This window comes from Notamacropus eugenii, chromosome 1 (genome assembly GCF_028372415.1).
Source record: "Notamacropus eugenii isolate mMacEug1 chromosome 1, mMacEug1.pri_v2, whole genome shotgun sequence".
NCBI classification, from domain to species: Eukaryota; Metazoa; Chordata; class Mammalia; order Diprotodontia; family Macropodidae; genus Notamacropus; species Notamacropus eugenii.
Window position 1 is genome coordinate 705313665 of NC_092872.1, and position 19526 is coordinate 705333190.

The 19526-nt window shown below is 36.5% G+C and overlaps 1 protein-coding gene across 17 annotated transcripts in view; it reads left to right on the plus strand.

Moving 5' to 3' along the window:
* ZC3H18 (zinc finger CCCH-type containing 18) overlaps window positions 1–19526 on the plus strand; it is an 87823-nt gene that overhangs the window by 11865 nt on the left and 56432 nt on the right. For 8 of the 17 annotated variants that reach the window (XR_011972909.1, XM_072636306.1, XM_072636318.1 and 5 more), the window contains exons 3-8: window positions 6233–6317; window positions 6742–6822; window positions 10142–10290; window positions 10607–10699; window positions 12394–12551; window positions 19397–19514. Coding sequence is in view for 16 of the 17 variants with exons in the window: in XM_072636306.1 (XP_072492407.1) it covers window positions 6233–6317; window positions 6742–6822; window positions 10142–10290; window positions 10607–10699; window positions 12394–12551; window positions 19397–19514 (684 nt within the window). In the remaining variant the exon portion in view is untranslated. The remainder of the gene's footprint in view (window positions 1–6232; window positions 6318–6741; window positions 6823–10141; window positions 10291–10606; window positions 10700–12393; window positions 12552–19396; window positions 19515–19526) is intronic. The other 9 variants (XM_072636313.1, XM_072636321.1, XM_072636316.1 and 6 more) reach the window with 2 other exon arrangements.

Below are 19526 nucleotides of genomic sequence, written 5' to 3' on the forward strand. Positions count from 1 at the left end.
TATGGTAGACTGGACTCATCAGCCACAGGCGAACACATCGTACATTGTGATGTCAGCCCTAACCCTCTCCTCTTCTGATTTTCCTATTTCTATCCATAGTAGAGATAGCTAGAAGTGGTTCAGTGGGCCTGGAGTCAGGAAGACGAGGTAAAATCTGGCCTCACACTTCATAGCTGTGTGACCTTGGGCAAGTCACTTAAAGCGTCTGCTTCAGTTTGCTCACCTCTAAAATGAGTATCATAATAGCACCGACCTCCCAGAGTTTTTGTGAGGAGATGAGACAATATCTGCAAAACACCTAGTACACAGTGCTGACACATCATAGGGGTTTAATAAATGCTTATTTTATTTAGTGGTGCCCATATAGGGCACTATCCCACTCAACTGTCCCTTCAGTTTCCCAAGTCTCCCACCTTGGTGGTGTTCTCAACTACTCGTGCTATATTCCAGTTAGTTGTCACATCTTGTCATTCATGCCTTCACAATATCTCTTGCATTTTTCTCTTCTCCATGTACATGACCATCACAGTAGTTCTGGCCCTTATCACCTATCACCTGGACCATTACAGCAGCCCCTGCCCTACCTCACATCTCTCCCCTATCACATAGCTGCCAAAGTAACCTTCCTAAATTGTTGATCTGATCATGTTAGTCCCCCTATTGGTAAACTCCTGTGGCTCCTTATTACCCTCTGGAGCCTCTTACCATTCAGCTTTCACTTTTCCTTTTAGACCTGTCATTCCCACTTACATATGTTAGGCCCAGCCAAACTGGCTTTCTTACTGTGGCTCAAATGTGGCATTCCATTGTCCATCTCCTCACCTTAGCACTGATTTTCTTCCATGTCAGGAATATGTTCCCTTCACCTTCACCTCTTAGAAACCCCAGCTTGTTCTGAAGATTCAACTCTGGTGGCCACCTACATTGATCCTTTTCTGAGTTGCCTTTGGCTGCTATGGCCTCCCCCTTATTACCTAGTATCACTTTTGTATATTGCTTGCATGCATATGTATTTATTGATCAGCATGCATTTATTAAGCATCTACTATGTGCCAGCCATGAGTTGTGTTCTCTCTCCCAAAAGAACATAAGCATCTTTCAGTAAGGGACTGTTTTATTTTTATCTTGGTATCTGCCAATGCCTGACACAGATTAGATCCTTAATAAATATTTATTGATTAATTCAAATCTTTCGTCAGAGACACTGCGTGTATGATCTTTTCAATTTCCTTGCATTGTCCTACAGTTTTCTCATCTGTAAAAGAAAATTGATCTAGGTCAGGCCTCACAACTTGCGGCCCATGAGCTGCTTAGGGCTTCTTACAGCTTCTTATGCCGAAAAGTTTCGGGCAGCCTTTGAAAAATGTAGAGGAAAACATCTTTTGTATGTAGAAGAAATCCTTTGGCGTGCTATAACAGGGCAAGCAGGCCTCAAGTTTTGTGTGCAGGACTAATCTAGGTGACTTCTAAGGTCCATGCCCTCTCCAAATCTAAAATTCTGTGATTCCCTGTTGAAGGAATTCTACCCCAAGTAAAAGGAATGTCACAAAAATGGGATGTTTTTATCTATTAAACGCTGGTTAACCATAAGCCCTTTATATTATAACCCATATTGAAAATATTTCTAAAATGCAACAGTCTTCTTTCCTGGTGTGGTAGGAAACGAATGTGAATTTTGTAAGACTAAGATATAATCTGAAATTTAAAAAAATATGTGTTTTCTTAAGTGGCATCCTGTTGCTATTGGGCCATTTAACTGGTTAGGGCCAACTACTGATTATGCTGTATTATTTCTTTTCACTCCCATTTAGGGCCAGTTTTCTTTAGAGAGCAAAATAAAATCCTCTTCCACAAACATAGGCCATAACCCTAGTTCTACTTAGCCAGTTCACAATATATTCAAGGGTAATCAGATGGGACAGTGTGGACAGCACAGGATGAGTTCTTACCATGATGAAAAGACATCATCCTGGGATATTCTTTCATTTCCTTTCCTTTTTGTGTCTTGGTCTTCTAGTCTTATGTCCCATAGTAAACTTAACCTGTATCAATTGCTAAGGTATTGGTCCCTCTCGGTTCTATTTTCATTGATATTTATTTGTATATTTTCTTTTTCAAATTGCCAATATTGACTTTTTATTCCTCTCTGATGTCCTGCTCTGCCCATTCTATATTGCTTTTGTGGTTAGGAATAAGTGGAAAATTGGTGTGAAATCTTTAATTGTTTGACACAGGCCCCTGTACTTCAAAACTGGGAAACACTTTTGGTTTTCAATGGCATAATGACTTTTACATATTTATTACGAGAAGCAATGAACTTTTTTATATTGTGATATATACGTCAATTGTCTAGAGTTTTCTGAATTAAGGAAAAAAATCTGTTGCTTGAGTTATTTAAAAAAAAAAGAAATTAGAACATACAGCATCCAGGAAGGTTAGTTTGATTAGTAGTCATCTCATTTAAATCTTTTTGAGAATAGTATAGGGATTTCATTACCAAAGAAGATCTTGTCTTGTTACTTCATTGTTTTCTTCATCTCAGCATCCAGAACAACTGGAAGTGTTTATTAGCTGTGTTAACTCTATAAAGTGACTTGAATTGGTCTTTTTTTTTTTCCAACTTACCAGGACTTCTCTATTACGGTGACATTTATATCCAGCTGTTTTTCCTTTTAAATTATAGGTTATTGTGGCAGGTAAGTTGATCCCTTCCTTTCCCTCCCTCCATCACTTTTAGAGTCTTTGCTTTAATTTCCTTTATTATTATGGCACCAATTCATACCTTAAATCCCCTTGATCGTGTTTTACTTGGACCAGCATTTTTAGCTAAAGCTTTGCATCACTCATGTTTTGCCATAATAAAATTTTCTTTAGTTACGATTATATCTGCCTTCATCAAAGATGAAACTATTCTTACAAGTTTTTTGGATAATTACTTATAGCAAACTCTTAGATTATTTTGATTGCAATGTAAGGAGCCAAAGAAATCACTGACAGCTAATCCATGAATGAGACTAATTTTAATTAAGCGTTTGAGGGCCCTGATCCAACCAGGCCAACATTCTTGCTTTGATGGAGATGCAGCAGGACATAATGTGGCATGACATGGTCAGATTTTTTGACATCAACTCTTTTAGGATCTTCCTAGATTTCCACTGGCTCTATCATCTTTATAGGCAAATTTTCCATGAATTTATCTACACCTTTTAAAATATATTCCATATTTTTAAGTCAGGTAAAGTTTCATAAATTTGTGATCTGCTCTGTGACTTAGAACTTTTTATTTATCATAAACTTGCCACTTAGTAATAGCTAACATTTATGTAGCACTTTTAGGTTTGTGAAGTACTTTACACATCTTGTAAGGTACATTTTTCACTTGATCCTCACAACAACTCTGTTAGGTAGGGGATAGGTACTGTTATTACCCCCTTTTTATGGGAAACTGAGGTAGTAAGGACTTTCCCAGGGTCACCTGCTTATGAATGAGTGAGGCCAGATGTGAAATGTTTCTGAGAGGCATCTTTTATTTTAATATTTCAGGATTTCACGAACAAGCCCATTTTTACCTTCACTGTTTCATTTATGATTTTGTGACTGATCACACTGTTTCAGTCTTTTGCTTTTTCAAATTGAAATCTTATTTTTTTAAAAAATCTCTTTTCATATACCTGTTAATGTTCATGTTAATTGTCTTCCTTAAGACCTTCTGCAGTCCCATGGCATGTTTGTTGGGTTGTCTGTGTGTGATTTGCTGTTTTGTGTAAGAGCGGGACGATACCTTACGTGTCTGTTCTTCTTGATGATGCCAACATTTTGTTGTTCTGTTGGACTCTGATTGAGCCACTATCTTCAGGGAATGTTTTGTCTCACTTTCAGATTCTAAGTAAAAATTGCGTATGGTTGTTTTGTTTGCTGAAATGGTCGCTACTCTCCTTTATTATCGATTCTGCCCCCACTAGATGAGTTTGTATCTGTTCTCTTTTTCCCTGCCTATTGGTCATACTGCTCTATGGTTCTACTGCCTGGTAGATAATTACCAGGTTATGAGAAACGTATCTGCTTAAAATACTGAACTTGAATAATCTGCAAACTAAATGTAGATAAATTGGCCTTTAAATCATTTAAGAATTGGCTGTTTTGATTTAGGTGTCCTTTTTCCTATTTTAAGCACATTGTAAGACTTACATTTGTAGAAAATGACAGTGGGCTTTAATCATCTAAAGCTTAGGAGAATACTGAACTAATTACTTGTTTACCTGAAAACTCAACTAGTTATACTATTCTATCTCATTAGAATTTTCAGGTCACTTCTTATTTGAACAGTATTTGTCATATAGTCATTTCTGGAAATTATTGACCACTATAATTTTGTGTGTGTGTGCGCTTGCCATGTGCTAGGCACTGTGCTAAGGGCTTTTATAAATAATTATCTCATTTGATATTTTCAACAACCCTGTGAGGTCCGGTGTTATTATGATTCCCATTTTATAGCTGAGAGAACATAGTGACTTGCCCAGGGCCACACAGCTAATAAAATTTGGGGCCACATTTGAATTCAGGTCTTCTTGACTCAAGACCTGGCCCTCTATGGTCTGGGCCACCTAACTGTCTATAATTTTATTATCTATACTTGACTTTCCAAGACTGACAGGAAGAGTCAAGCATCTATGATCCTTTCAAAAGATATTTTTCTTCTATGAACAAAGGAAAAAAGAAATCCTCTTTTGATGTTACCTTTTGTAATTCTAGTGAATTGACTCACAATTTCTTAAGGGAACATACTGAGAATTTTTCAGTGTATTCATGCTCACTCCCTAACCATTTTCAGTTAGATTGACTTTGATATTAGGCAACTACATCAGGGTTTTGGTGGAATGATCACATAATTTTATGAAGGAATCTTTTTTCAAAGGGGTAAATGAAAACTGAGGAAGAAAAAGGCTTTAAATTGCTGTATCAGTATGAACTTGATGCTTCTGCAAAAATTAATTAATTAATTAATTAATCTACCAACTTCCTTAGGAAAGATTGGCCTTAGAAATCTTTCATTGAATTGTTTAAATAAGGTTTTTCCTAATCTTAAAACTTACTTGTACTTAAAATTTATTCTTAGAAAAAATTAATAAGCCTACAATATCTTTTATCAAGTAGAAAAATAATTCTGTAAAGTGATAATATAACATTTGTATTATCTACTTGACATAAGTTCTTCCCTTAAATAGAAAAATGTCTTATTTTCAGCATAGATGAAATAGTACAGCTATTTCTATTTCACTACTTTGACAGATGTATTCTCATCAGTGTAGATGCTTCTGCTGATGCAAAGAGCAGCTCAACCACATTCTCTCATCCTGTACGATTCTTCTGTCTTGTTCAGTCTTTTCATGAATCCTCCAAAGTCTGCCCAACTGGAGTGGAGGGGGGCGGGGCGGGGAGAGACACAACACACGTGTTTACTAAGTGCCTTCTATGTGCCAGACACGGTACTGAATGCTTTACAAGTATTATCTCATGCCATCAACATGTAAAAGGCTTTTCTCTGGGTGTATGCCTGTCTGTTTAACTTTCATTTTCTGTATGATGACCCAGCTTCCTTTTTTCTCATGCATGTCATGGATAATGACTTTTACTCTACTTGTTATATGCAAGTCCTCGTTGGTGATATGCTACAGCCTACTAATACCCATTATGCAGTTAAAAATCAAGTCAGACAAAATATTTATGCTTTTAAAATGTGTCCCATTATCAATTAAACTCATGATAATATTGATATTTGTACTGTCTACTGCAGAGTTGTGAGAAATGTGCTGTGCAGACCTTAAATGGATTAAATTGTAAAGTACAAAAACTTGTTAGTCATTTGCCTGACAAGCCAAATTTTCTCATCTGTTACAAATTTAAATTAACATAAGGAGGGGGGTGAGGTTAGTTTGTATTTTTAAGCTGTACCTGAGATTCTTAGGTAAATATCAGGAACTCCCCTACCTATAGAACACCTGTAACCTCCGCAGGCTTACACTGAATGATTTGCCCACAGTCACACAGCTGGTATGTGTCAGAAGTAGGTCTTCTTTACTCGTGGCCAGCTCGCTTCTTGGCCATGATTACTGAAGAAAAAATCGCCAAGGTTTACAGCAGCTGGCTTCTACATGTCTAGATTCATGACAGTGGCACCGTGTTGTCAGGTTGTCATCAGAATTCTATTATTTCATCTTGTTCTCTGTTTCAGGATGATGATCTGGAAGAAGGAGAAGTGAAGGATCCTAGTGATAGGAAGGTGAGGCCTCGTCCCACCTGCCGATTCTTTATGAAAGGTAATTGTATGTGAAGTCAGGTGGCTTGAAACCACCATTTATGAAGCCTGTTGCATCCCCAGGAATTAAAAGTGTCTTGTAGTCATTGTTGAGAGCAGGACAGTGTTACACTGGAACCTTAACAAAAAAATGATATTCTCGGGGTCCATGCTGTGACACTTTTTATAATCTTGTGTGTCTTCATACCACACTCCCCCTGTACCCATATCCAGTCCCCGTAGGAATTTGAATGAACATTGATAAAATAAGTGATTATGTAATGACCACCATGCAGTTGACAATAAGGAAATGATTGTAGCCCTAGTATCTTGTTTGAAAATTTTTTTGTTTAAAATAAAATGCTTATAAGGAAAGGTGAATAAGGCCCCTTTTACAAGGCCAGATTCTGAAGGTATTATCTTTGATCATGTCCCACCTCTATAAGGTGGGTTCCCCCTTTCAACAGGATGCAACAGAAACGTTCTCGACATGGATTTCCAAGCGGAGCAGCCCTCAGAAAGAAACGGTGATTTTTCTTCTCTATGAAATGAATAGTATGACTCTAGGTGGAACATCAGGTGGAAATTTGATAAGATCTTAATCTTTCAAATCTGGACTAACATCTGTTTTCTTCTCTTTTATCTGCTGTTTTTATCTTGAAACTTCCTATAAATACTACAGGAAAAGGCTTTAGGTTTGGATTTGTGTGTGTGTCATTTTTGGTTGTTTTTCATGTGGAAAGGCTTTTTGTTCATGATTCAGAAACTTAATTGTGATTAGCAGGCTGCCTAGCACATCCTGTTCTTTTCACCATTTTATTTGCTATGTTCTTATTTTTCCCTACTAAGGTTGTAAAGTCATTTTTTTCTCTTCCACTCATTTCAAACTATTCTCTTGGCTCCCTTTTTTTGCGTGGGTTACTCCAGACACTTTTATCTCCATCCTCTTTTCCTAAAATCAAAGTTCAAATTTACCTAATTGCAAATAGTGATTTGATCTTGATCTAATTGCTATCCCCAAAACAAATAATTGTGTCATGATTTAAACTTGATTGATCTCTTTTGCATGTGGGGAGTTTGAAGTAGACTGCAGTAATGTATGCATAGCTTAAGAATTTTGAATAAGAAAATTAGTCAAAAGAAAACTTTGGAATTATTATGGAAGAGAAAACTAGAAGATATCTAAAATTCCTTTCCACTTCTAAAATTCTGATTCTCTGCTACTTCTTCTGTAATGACTTCTCACTGATCATGTTCCTTATGCAACTTTAAGTTATTTTTAACTTAGTGCAGAGGATTAATCCATAGCTTTCTACTTTTGTTTCATCTAACTAGTTAAAAGTAATTCTGTAATCTATATGGTATAATACTATCCTCAGTCCTCTGGTTTTTATGGAAGTGTTACTTCCTGTCAGGATCAAGAACCATCTATGACACAAATAAATAAGGGAGAATAGACTTTGAATGGAAAGTCATGAATTGTTGAGAAATCGTTACACTTCAGGCAAGAAAATTGCGTACAAGATAAGAGGTGAATGAATAGCAGTTCATTTAAGAAGTGGCCCTTATGTCAGCTTTAGGAGACTAAAGAACTACCCACATAAAAGCATAGAGAAGTCTGGGACTACTTAATATAAAGACACAGTACTCCTACGTAGCTCAGTATTTTCTAAAGCTATAGCACAGAACAGTAATTGACATTCATAATGGCCTGAGTTACTGAGAAAAGTTTGTTACATTCAGCATACTCTATTTAAGAAAGCTGGGAAGTGTGTGATGTATTTTGGAAAGATAAGTGACTGAAATTTATTTCTTAAAAAGGATAAGCTTCAATCATCTGGAAAATTTCATTCCCTAAAAGAGCATATGTGGTATTACTGTATATTCAGATACAAATTAGGCATTGTTAAGAATGGGATCATGAGCACGAAGGAACTTCAGAGATCTTCAAGTCTAGTTACCTTGTTTTACTTGTGTTACTCAACAAAATTCTACAATTTACAATCAAGCTAGTTATGTAGTTCTATGAAATAGTTGTCTAGCTTTGTAAATGACCATCCTAAGTAAAAGAAAACAAAATAGCCTTGGAAAATGATTTGTAAATGTTTACAAAATGCATGATGCTTAAACATACCCTCATTTCACATATACTCTATTTTCTTTGAATTTAAGACATTAGTGAATTGAATGTTTTTTAAAACTTCAATTGTCATATTTTAGGCTTTTAATTCATACTCCTTGTAGAATGTGAACCAATTCCATTCATTGTATTGGTTCTTTCCTAAAGTACACATTGTGTATAGCCATTGAATTGATTTCTTCACTGTATGCATTCCTAAAGATATTAGAATCTTTGACTATTACAGTGTCCTCCTGTTAATTGAGACAATGAACAGGATGGAAAATGGTTGTTGAAAACTTTGAATTATCTAACTTATTTTATTTATGTCATATTCTCAGGCTTACCATGAAATAAAGCTAAACAACAGGACATATGAAAATGCATGGTTTTACTTTAACAGCTTCTGTAATTTTTTTTATCTTTATTAGTGTTTTGGAAAAATCAACTTTTTTGTTCAGGCTTAGTGGAGGAAAAGAGGGAAATGGGGACAAGAGTTAACCTAATTAGGTGCAGTTGCACCAAAGAATCAAAGAAAAACTGGTTAAAATTCTAGTTTATATCTTTAAGCAGTATATACTTTGAAAATGTTAGATTGGTAGCGAATCATGTCGTATACTCTATCAAAGGAAGTATTGCAATGGAAACACTTAATAACTAACTATTGTAACTGATTAAAATACTGGTTTGCGTTTGGGTGGTTTTTTCTTTTATCCTTTTTTTTTTAAATAAGACACTTAAGTCATTTTTTAAGTCGGATTTTTTAAAATATTATTTAAAACTAACTTCTTAGATAGGATATCTGCCTCTATAATAAGAGGTCTGAAGTGTGACCATGATCAGGACCAATCTAGCCACTTTTTCACAGTCATCTCCATTTGTAGAGTTTGGCTCTGTTTTACCAGAGTGAAAGCGTACTTTATATTTCCCTGCATTTTTTTTATTTGCAGTAGATCTTTTTTTAAATACTCCTGAACTGATTTCTGATATTACAAGCCACTTACACAAATCATTGCTTCCCTGCTTCAGGGCCATATTTATTCTTATTATCCTTTTTACATTTTACAGAAGCTGATGGTTATAGATTAAATGTGCCTAGCACTGTGTTAAAGCAGGAGAAATGGGGTACCTTTCTTCCAGATTATTGCATATAGGTGCATCCTCATACATTTGTCTGCCCAGTTTCTCTTTGGCAAGGGCATTTGTGTTTTATTTTTTTTTTTCCTTTTCTCTCCACTGCCTTTAGCAACTTAGCACAGTGCCTAGCGCTTAATAAATGTATTTTAACGTAGCTGCCCCTATTGGAGGTATAATTTTTAGTCTATTATTCATATGCTCAGTTTCATATACCTGTAATTCAGTCCTTATATAATAATTCTTAACCATCTATTTAATTAGTGTTTTTCATCCTTCAGACCAAATTTATGATTAAGAGCTAGTTTGTAAGAACTTAAATTATTTTTTAAAAAAGACAGATATCTGAGTTAATTGTTCTGTTTTCAGTTGAAGGTTCATACAAGTATCTGTAATTCCATATAAGAAAATCAATTTGAGCTTCAATTGATATGCTTTAGCTAAAAAAGAAAGCATACTTTTTGTCCCTGTCTTTGGAATTTATGAAGTAGTGTACGGTATCTTGAATTTCTTTATCCTATATAGATCTGTTAGGTAGTAGGGTTAAAAAAAGAGCTGTGGACAGATCCTTACCTGATTTTATGTTTTTATAGGTCATTGTACATGGGGGATGAATTGTAGGTTTATCCATCCTGGAGTGAATGACAAAGGAAACTATTCTTTAATCACAAAACCAGATCCTTTTCCACCCAATGGAGCACCTCCTGTTGGACCTCATCCATTGATGCCTGCCAATCCTTGGGTATGAACTCTTCGTTAAAGCCCGACCGATTTGGGGAATACGGGGTGGGGTTAAATCTCAGCCTGAAAGATGTTCTGACAATGACTGAGTAAGAGATTCTGAGACTTGTCGGTGCCCTTACCCTAATCTGAAGGCTGCTGTAGTCGCAGCCCTAGGTAATATGTTTTCAGATGCATGTTTCCTGTCAGTGGTCCTAGACAGCTGATTTAGCAGGGTTGCAGCTTGGATACAACTGGGATGACTTAAGGCTATATTTGTCATCTCCACTCTTTAACATCCAATAAAGGGTTAATTTTTTTGGTCAATCTTTTAATAGGGTGGACCAGTTGTGGATGAAATTCTGCCTCCACCACCTCCAGAACCCCCAACAGAGAGTGCTTGGGAGAGAGGACTCCGACATGCAAAGGAGGTAAAAGGACAGCAGAAAACCTGAAAAGAAAAGTACAGTCTTCTTCATTGCCTAAAATTCATTATTAGCATTTATCTGATCCAGAGAGAATGAAATGAAACACAGTAAAGCCACTGGGAATTATTTTCACACTTCTGTGGACTCATGCTATCCGAAATTGGAGTCAGAGGACCTGGGTTCGAATCCTGCTTCTGCTGCTTACTACCTGTTTGTCACTTCCCTCCCCTCTTTAGGCCTCAGTTTACCCATCTATCAAATATGGGGTTGGGTTCATGATCTTGAAGGTTCTTCCTAGTTCTAAATACTATAGTCCTAATTATACCTTTTATTCTTTTTTAAGGGAAACATAAATAAATAAAAGTTTTATAGACTTCCTTAGGTCATATGGCCTCATCCCCTCGGAAGGGTACATTACAACCTACATAGAAGAAGAGACTAGATCTACTTATTTTAAAGACAGTATGATATAGTAGCAGGAGCAAAGGTTTTGAAATGTAAAGATCTGAATCACAGCTCTAACACTAACTGTGAGACTGACCATAAATAGGTCACTTCATCTATCTGTGCCTGTTGCCTCATCTACAAAATGGAAATCTTGATAGAATGTCTTAGAATTAGGTTATAAGGAAGGCATTTGAACTTTAAGGCCCTATATAAATGAATTATTACTGGTTTTATATTTGGTTAAAATTAAAACCAAATCCAGTAATTGTCAGGTGCTTTGTGCAAGTATGTATTAAACCAAATTTCTTACTAGAGAAAATTTCACAAAATACATTTGACCTAAAAGTCTGTGACTGCAGCCTTCCTTAACTCCCAACAGCCAGGAATCATCCCCTTCTTTAACTTCCATAAAATTCTTCAATCTTTGTATAGATAAAATGTTACCCCTCCCCCATGTCACATTATTTCTGGAAAAATTTTTAATGATGAGCAAATTAGTTACTGCATTTTTCTATCCTCTGTATATCCTTTCTATTTATATTTCTGTCTTTCTTTCTTACCTCCCCCCCAACCCCCACATTTTTTAAAACTTGAGTGACCTTAGCAATCATGTTGACACTTTGCAATTGTTCTGAATAGTTAAGTCTTATCCCTATTGTTAGGAGCCATTTGTCTCCCATTCTACCTCTCTTCACCTCCATTCTTTTGGCTGCTTGAATATTTTCAGTCTCTTGACTCAATCCCAAAATTATTTGTGGGTAATCTCTATTGGAATATAAATTAAATCCATGGCTATGTTTGGTGTGCCTGGCTTGAGGGCTGGATGCAGCTTCAGTGTTTTAATGAAGAACTTGATTTACATATTTACTCTAAAAACCATTTAGGCCCATGGGATCTAGATCTGGAAAGACCTTTAAAGATGTAATCTAAACCCCTTGTTTTACAAGTGAAGAAACGGAGTCCCAGAGATTTGTGATTTTGTTGGATACTTTTCTGTGCTTTGATCTTTCACAAAGCTATAGGCATCATTTTTTAAAGTATCTCCACCATCATGCAGCCTCTGCCTGGCTGCTGTGTTAAGTTTAGCATCCTCCCCATTTAGGGTCTCTGGGAGTGCTAGATGCCAAACCAGAATACAGGTGACTGCTAATTTTTCCCCTTTTCCCTCCCCTTCCCCCCCAATCCTTAGTTATTGTGATAGAATTTTCTTTTTAAATGATTTCTATGTTGTTTTATTCTTGCAATGGTAGGTATTAAAAAAGGCAACCATTCGAAAAGAACAGGAGCCTGATTTTGAAGAAAAAAGGTTTACAGTGACCATTGGAGAAGATGAGCGAGAATTTGACAAAGAAAATGAATTTTTCAGAGAATGGAATTACCGGATTACTAGAGATGTGAGAGATACAACGTAAGAAGTGGAACCATTTTTTCTTCAATGATTTGTAGGAGGGCAATGTCAGTATATCTTTCTGTTAGTCTCAGAACTCTTCGGTAGTTATTTGGAAGAGGAATTGCTTCCCTTCTCTTTTGAGGTATCTACTTATCTGAAAAACACCTGTGCAGTAGGCAGGACATTGGTAGGTGTAAGTTCATGTATTTGTCTAGAGTATATTAACTTTGTTCCAGTGTAACATGTTTGGCATCCCTGAAACCATTTCTAAGTATGTATTAGGAACTGACTTTTCTTCAGTTTCTGTTAAATAATTATTGGGGTGTCCCCTCAGCAAGCCATCTGCTGTTTCCGTCAAGTCTGAGAGCATGTCTTGTCATTGCTCGAGGAGCCTTGTGCGCCTTCTTCCCTCAGCCTGCATGGGTACATCAGGAAGCAAGAAATCTGTAGAGCTCAACACAGAAACACAGAAGGCACAGCGAGCCTTGGCTTGGGGGTTGGGTTACGGATCCCACTGCCGACCAACACTGCCGCCTTTGTTTCCCTTCACCATGTTGCTAGAAACTTTGATTATAGGAACATGCTTTTGGCAGAAAGAGCTGTTTCTGGAGTCTAGTGGGGTCACAGCTTTTCTCTGTAAGTTTATTTTTTGTATCACCTTTCAGGCATAAAAACACCTTAAAGCCAGATTGCTACTAAAGAGAATCATTTTGGTTCATTCTAGTTATTTAGCAAAACTAAAATGTTTTTAACAGTATAGTTTGGTTTGCCAGCATTTCACAGTTGTAGTTAGTCACTTTTTACTGTTGATCGTGGAAAAAGTAATCATGTATCAATATGAATTGTATTCATGAATTTAAATGAAAATAAAAACTTAGGAATGAATGATAGATATTTGTCTAGGATTCAGTCATATAACTTTAATTGATTTCTTAAGTATATTTTTCAATAATAATATATGCAGACATGACTTCAGAATATCCCTTAGTATTTTGTATTCAAAGAAAACTCAGTCCTATCATTGCCTTTTTAATGGCTGAGGCAAAGATGGAAATGAAGCTTTAATTTATCCCTGGTACATAGTAGGTTCCTAGGTGCTCTCTGAAGGAGTAAATGAATAAAAGAGAATGTTGCATAGGTCTCCTTTTGCTCTCAGAAAAGAGCGGTCAGCTGTTAGTTTCACCAGATAAGGTAGAATCAGAACTGCTATAAAGGAGGAAACCCAAAGTCAAAGTGACAGGATTTTAAAGACTGTATAGATAAAGCATTTTGCTAATAAAAAGACTATTATATTTGGGTCCAGTGAATTAGAGCTTGGATTTTTTTCTGGATCTTAGTTGATCTTTTCTACAAAGAAAATATATGCTGCAGATTGTTTGTTCCTGTTTTGTGGAATAGTGGGGGGAAAGATTCAAATGGTTATTCCCAACTTATTTCCCAAGAAGTAAATATCCACAGACTGGTTCACAAATCTGGACATATTTTGTGAAAGGAAGTGGATAATGGGTGGGAGGATAGGAATTCAATGGAACAGAAAGTGTAATGGAGCAGCCAGTATTTTAAAGCCCCTCACCTACTGTTTATCTTTTGCCTTTTCTGTTATTAATGATCTGTCAGCTCCCCAGACCTGATGGAGCAGAGGTGCGCTAAAATTTCCTCTAGTTAAACATCTCCCATAGATGCTCTTCATAATGATAATATAAATTACTTTTGCATATGTAGCATTTTAAGAATTACAAAAATGCTTTCCCCGCCGCAGCCCTGTGAAGTATATTCGTACGGACAGTTACCTTGTTTTGTGGATGAAGATACTGAGATTCAGAGATAAGCCACACAGTATCCTATTCACAAGTCCCTGATACCCTGACTTCAAGCCAAGTGCTCTGTACCATGTTGTGTCAAGTGACAAACGTTATGAAACTATGTATGTATGTATATATACTACACACATATACTTCTAACAGGAACAGGAGCACATGGAACCGCACTCTAAAGTACAGATAATAAGTTTGAGCCTTGTGGTGTTCTGTTTTGTTTTTTTAATAATTTACGATTTTAAAAATCACTGAAAAATGGAGAGAATACTATTCACTTGAATGAACCAATCTAAATTGATGGCTTTTCAACCCATCTGACAAGAATAGCTAATTAATAGTGGAAGATAATAGTACAGACATAGGCCTGTCACGTAGAAAATGCCATCTTGATTCTTGAACGTCAGATTTAAGGTACCATTAGCAGAAGCATCCTAGTATAAAAAAGAACACAAACCAAAAAATGATGTGATCTAAGTATTCATGTTGATATCATGCCCCTTTTTAAGTTTAAGATCTCCTATTTATCTAATAAGCTCGAATGTGTTCAGTTATCATCTCTGTACTCTTAGATCAGTATATTCGGTTTGAATCTCATGTCTGAGCAAAAGTGTCACATCACCCATTACTTGCTGGACATTTGCAACTGGGAATCTCCCACCTCTCATCAGCACCTAGAGCCCCTTGTCCAAACAAGATTGCTTTTTTCAAATACTAACTTTGTGATCTTGGGCAAATGATTTAACCTCCATGGATCTTAGCTTCTTTATCACTAAAAATGCTAATAATATTACATGTAATATTAGCCTCATAAGATCTGGAGGTTTAAATGAAGTAGTTTGTGTAAAATGCTTTGCAAACATTAAAATTCCATATAAAGTGTTCATTATTAGTATTAATATAAATAACGCTTCTCCTCCAAACTTTGCTATTTCTTTTAGGTGCACCACCATCCTAATCAACCTGGTTCGTACCTCTTTAGAGACCTTCCTTCATTCTCTCAAATTCTTCCTATTCATTTTTGTCTCTGATTTCTATTATGGCCCACCCCGGTCTAGCAACATGGTTACCACCCCAGTCCAGGCCCCATCATGTTTGTCCTGGTCTATTGAAGCAGCATCTTTGTTGATCTCTCTGCTTCCAGGTGTTTGCCTTTCCAAACCATCCTACACAAAGCTGCCGAAATCACATCTTTAAAGCCCATGCCACTCCCCTACCCAAGTCTCCAGTGGCTCCCTGTTGCCTCTAGGATAAAGTAACAAACTCCTTAGCTTGACGGTGAAAGCCCTTCATAGTCTAGGTCCAGACTAACTCTCCAGATTGATTACATATTACTCCCCTGCACGCATACTTTGTCAGTCAGACAGACGTGTCTGCTCTTCTTTGTAGTTGTTACACCATCTCCCATCTCTGTGTTGCTATACCGGCTATCCCATGAGGCTGGTATGCACCTTCTCATCACTTCCACATCTTAAAATCTCTAACTTCTTCAAAGTTCAATTTGGGTGCCTTCTTCTCTGGGAACCCTTTAATGATTTCCCTATTTATTAGTGCTCTTTCCCTATTTAAATGGTTACATTTATTTGAGTAAAGATGTATTTGCTGCCACCTTCCCTGCTAGAACATAAGCTCCCTGAGAGCAGAAACTTTCCCTTTGTGTTTTGTCCCTAGTACAGTACCTTCTGCATAGTAGATGGTAATAAGTGTTTTTTTAACTGAATTAAGCTCTTAACTTTTTGTAGAATATAAATTTTAGTAAAAATACGTTAAGCTGCCTTTGTTGAGATTACAGTCTAGTTAGAGTATAAAACAAAATTATATGTAAAATTTAATAGAGGTTTAAGCTGCTACGTGAGTTCTCAAAAGGAGTATTTGGGTTTTTATACTGAATTGGAATATGTTCAGGAGAAGTTTCAGTGAGGAGATGGGATTTTACTTGGGCTTTTAAAAAATGAATCAGAGTAGGTAGTAGAGTATTTCAAACAAAGGCACAGGGCTTAGGGCTTATTTGGCAAGGCAGAATTTGTTTCATTTTGGCAAGAGCAGAGTATATGGAGAGTAGTATTAGGAGATGAGACAGAAAGACAGGTAGCCATGAATGCTAGGGGGAGGGTTTTTTAATTTTACCTGATAGGGAACCACTGAAAATTTAAACCAAGTGGTGACCTGACCAGATCTGAGCATAAGAATGTTGACTCTAGCCAGAGTTATGAAAGAAGATTGGAATGGGAGAAGAGGGGAACAGGAAGTTCTATCAGGGAGATATTGCAATAATTTAGGTGGGTGGGAATACAGTAATTTTGAGCATTGCCTGTTTCAAAACTGCAGGGGAAATAACATTCTGAGACAGTTTAGTCAAAGAGAAGATGATTTCTTTTTTCGTTAAACTTTTCCAGAAATTAAAAACAATTTTCTCCTATGAGAATTATTTTAGTGAAAGGAATTTCTTTTCGATAAGATTATAATCCTGATTTATAGCTATAATGCTTGTATTGAACACAATAGGCATAATTTAGCTTTACCTTAAAAGGAGAGTTCCTTTTATCCTTAGCCCTAAAATGTCTGTCTTAAATTAAAAACTCACTGTAAACATAGTGAATGATATTTGAAACAAATTAGAAATCACACAGTGGGTACATAGCATCTAAAAACAGGCACCATTGACACAAATGAAAGTATGTAGAACAAATTCGAAGAGGCATCACGTTAAACTGTCATAAATAAATAAATGGCATGTTTGCTGAGGTGGGTTGTTCCTCCCAGATTGATCAAAGATTTTTTTGTTTTTATTTTTTTAATAACGAACAGGACCTGAAGATGGGAGCAAAACTTCCAAGCTAGATTTTCAGTTTGGATTCTCATGTCCATTGATTTTTTCTTCAAATAAAACACAAGCTAGAGTTTTGAAAATAGCATTATATTAAGCTAGAAGACTTTTTATCTTTTAGATGGCTTGGTGAGGCAAGCTTCAGAAAAATAATCAAAGATGACTAAGTTGGTTATTTTCTACCTAAGGAATTTTAACTTATGATTTACAGCATAGTTTTACTAGCTTGTGTGTCATGGTTCCACTTATGCAGGGTGGCTGCTTTCTGGTTAGTAAACTGCATCCGATGCTACCATAGAGAAATGAATGAGAAATTGTAAGAAATTGCACCTTCAGGGAGTTTTAGATTTATTTCCAGTTTGTAATCAGACACCTGGAGGCACTGAGTTCAGGAGTTCAAGTCTAAATTGGGCAACTGATGATACCATTTCCAGTTGCTTGTATGGGCAGTAGAAATTGCCAGTAACTAAGATTTCCTGATACCTTGGGCTTTGCTAGGTCTTGAGCAGGTAGCAAGTTCTTGTGAGTGAGTGAATCATGTGGTTTTTTGTAAAACCAAAGCTGTTCTTTCTTCTGTTTTCATACTCCTTCTGTAGTTACTTACTAGTAGCTTGAGGGCATAAGCAATTAGAAAATTGTCTGTGGCTTCTTGTTTGGAAAATTTTTTATATCTTTCCTGTCATTTCTCCTAGATCTTTAAGCTTCATCACCAGCATTGATTCTTGATTGCTTTTATCAAATATATGAGTGCTTGCTTTGTTCTATGCATTATACTGTTTGCTTCTCAGGTAAAGTATGTAAAGTTATCCCTGCTCTCAAAAGAGTTGACAGTCTATCAGGAGGTACATAATGGGAGGTAGAATGTTTATTGGTAGAAAGAATGAGTCTGACATTCTGTGCTGTGAAAAACCTTGAGGGAGGTATTTCTTGGAGCTGAGGCGGGCCTGAGAAAGCTTCTTCATGGAATGACTCCTTAGTTGGTTCTTGAAGGAGGGAGAAACTTTCTCCCTATTGTCTTATCCCTAGTGGATGCTGAAAACAGGTCTGGAAAGGTAGGTTGGTGCCTGCTTTTATTAGGTCCTGGAGAGTTAGAACAAGAGATTTACTGTTACCCTATATACTCTTGGGAAGCCACTAAAGTTTATTATTATTGTGGTGGTGGTGGTGATTTTAGCAGATGAGTGACATGATTAAAGCCCAAGCTCCAAATATTAGGAAGATTACCTAGGCAGTGGTTAAAAGGGCAAGGTAGAGAAGTAGAAATGCTTGGTGCCATAATTAGGAGACTGTTGTATTCCAGGATAAGGGCTTGTGTTACAGTGACTCCTTTGGGAAGAATGCATCTACACGACATCAGAGAGGTAGAATTAGCTGTGTTTGACAGAAGCAATTAGATGGCAGTGTTAGGGGAATGATGGAGGGAGGGGAGGCTGTCGACGAGTCAAGATTCATTAAGGTTTCAGGCAATAATGGTGCTATCCAGTGTTATATAAAAGACTAGAGTTCTGGAAAGATGTCAGAACAGAATACAGATTCTGAAGTCATCTAAAAGGAGATAATTGAAGCAATGCAAATAAGAACACTTAAGTAACAGTTGAAGACAGATTCTTTTCTCCCCCCTCCCCATCTCCCTTCCTCTGATTATAAAGAAGGAAAAAAGGAGTACTGGCTCAGAGATCCTTTAAGATTCTAATCAACTGACTGAAAATCAAAAAGTAAATGTAAAAAATAGAAAGTTTTGTATGACTTCACATGTATAAATTTTGCTTGCTTTCTCAAAGGGTTGGAGGGAGGGAGAGAATTTGGAACTAGAAATTTTAAAACATAAATAAATAAATGAAAGATCCTACTTAATTAAGAAGATCCTATTCAAGTTCTGTCCTGGCTCATCTCAGTTTCCATTTATGGAAGCCTTTGTTGATGACTGCAGTCATGCTGATTGACGTTTCTAGCTCTAAGTGCTTATCATCCATACTATATGCTGAGCACTATATTATAGACTTGATTATTATCTGATTGTTTTATATCTGTGTTGCTAATCTCTCCAATTAGGTGTACGTATTTTGTGGTTAGGGTTCATAATTTCGTTTGTGTCTCCTATAGCGTATATAACACAATTAGGCACTGTAGGTTCTGAATAAATACTTGTTTATTCATAATGTTGTGTACAGATTTTTTTCCTCCATTCTACAAGTAAAATTTACAGTCTTTTTTTTCTTCAGACTTGAACCTTATTCAGATCCTTATTATGATTATGAAATAGAACGGTTTTGGCGTGGTGGACAATATGAGAACTTCAGAGTGCAATACACAGAAACTGAACCATATCATAATTATCGAGTGAGTATGAGT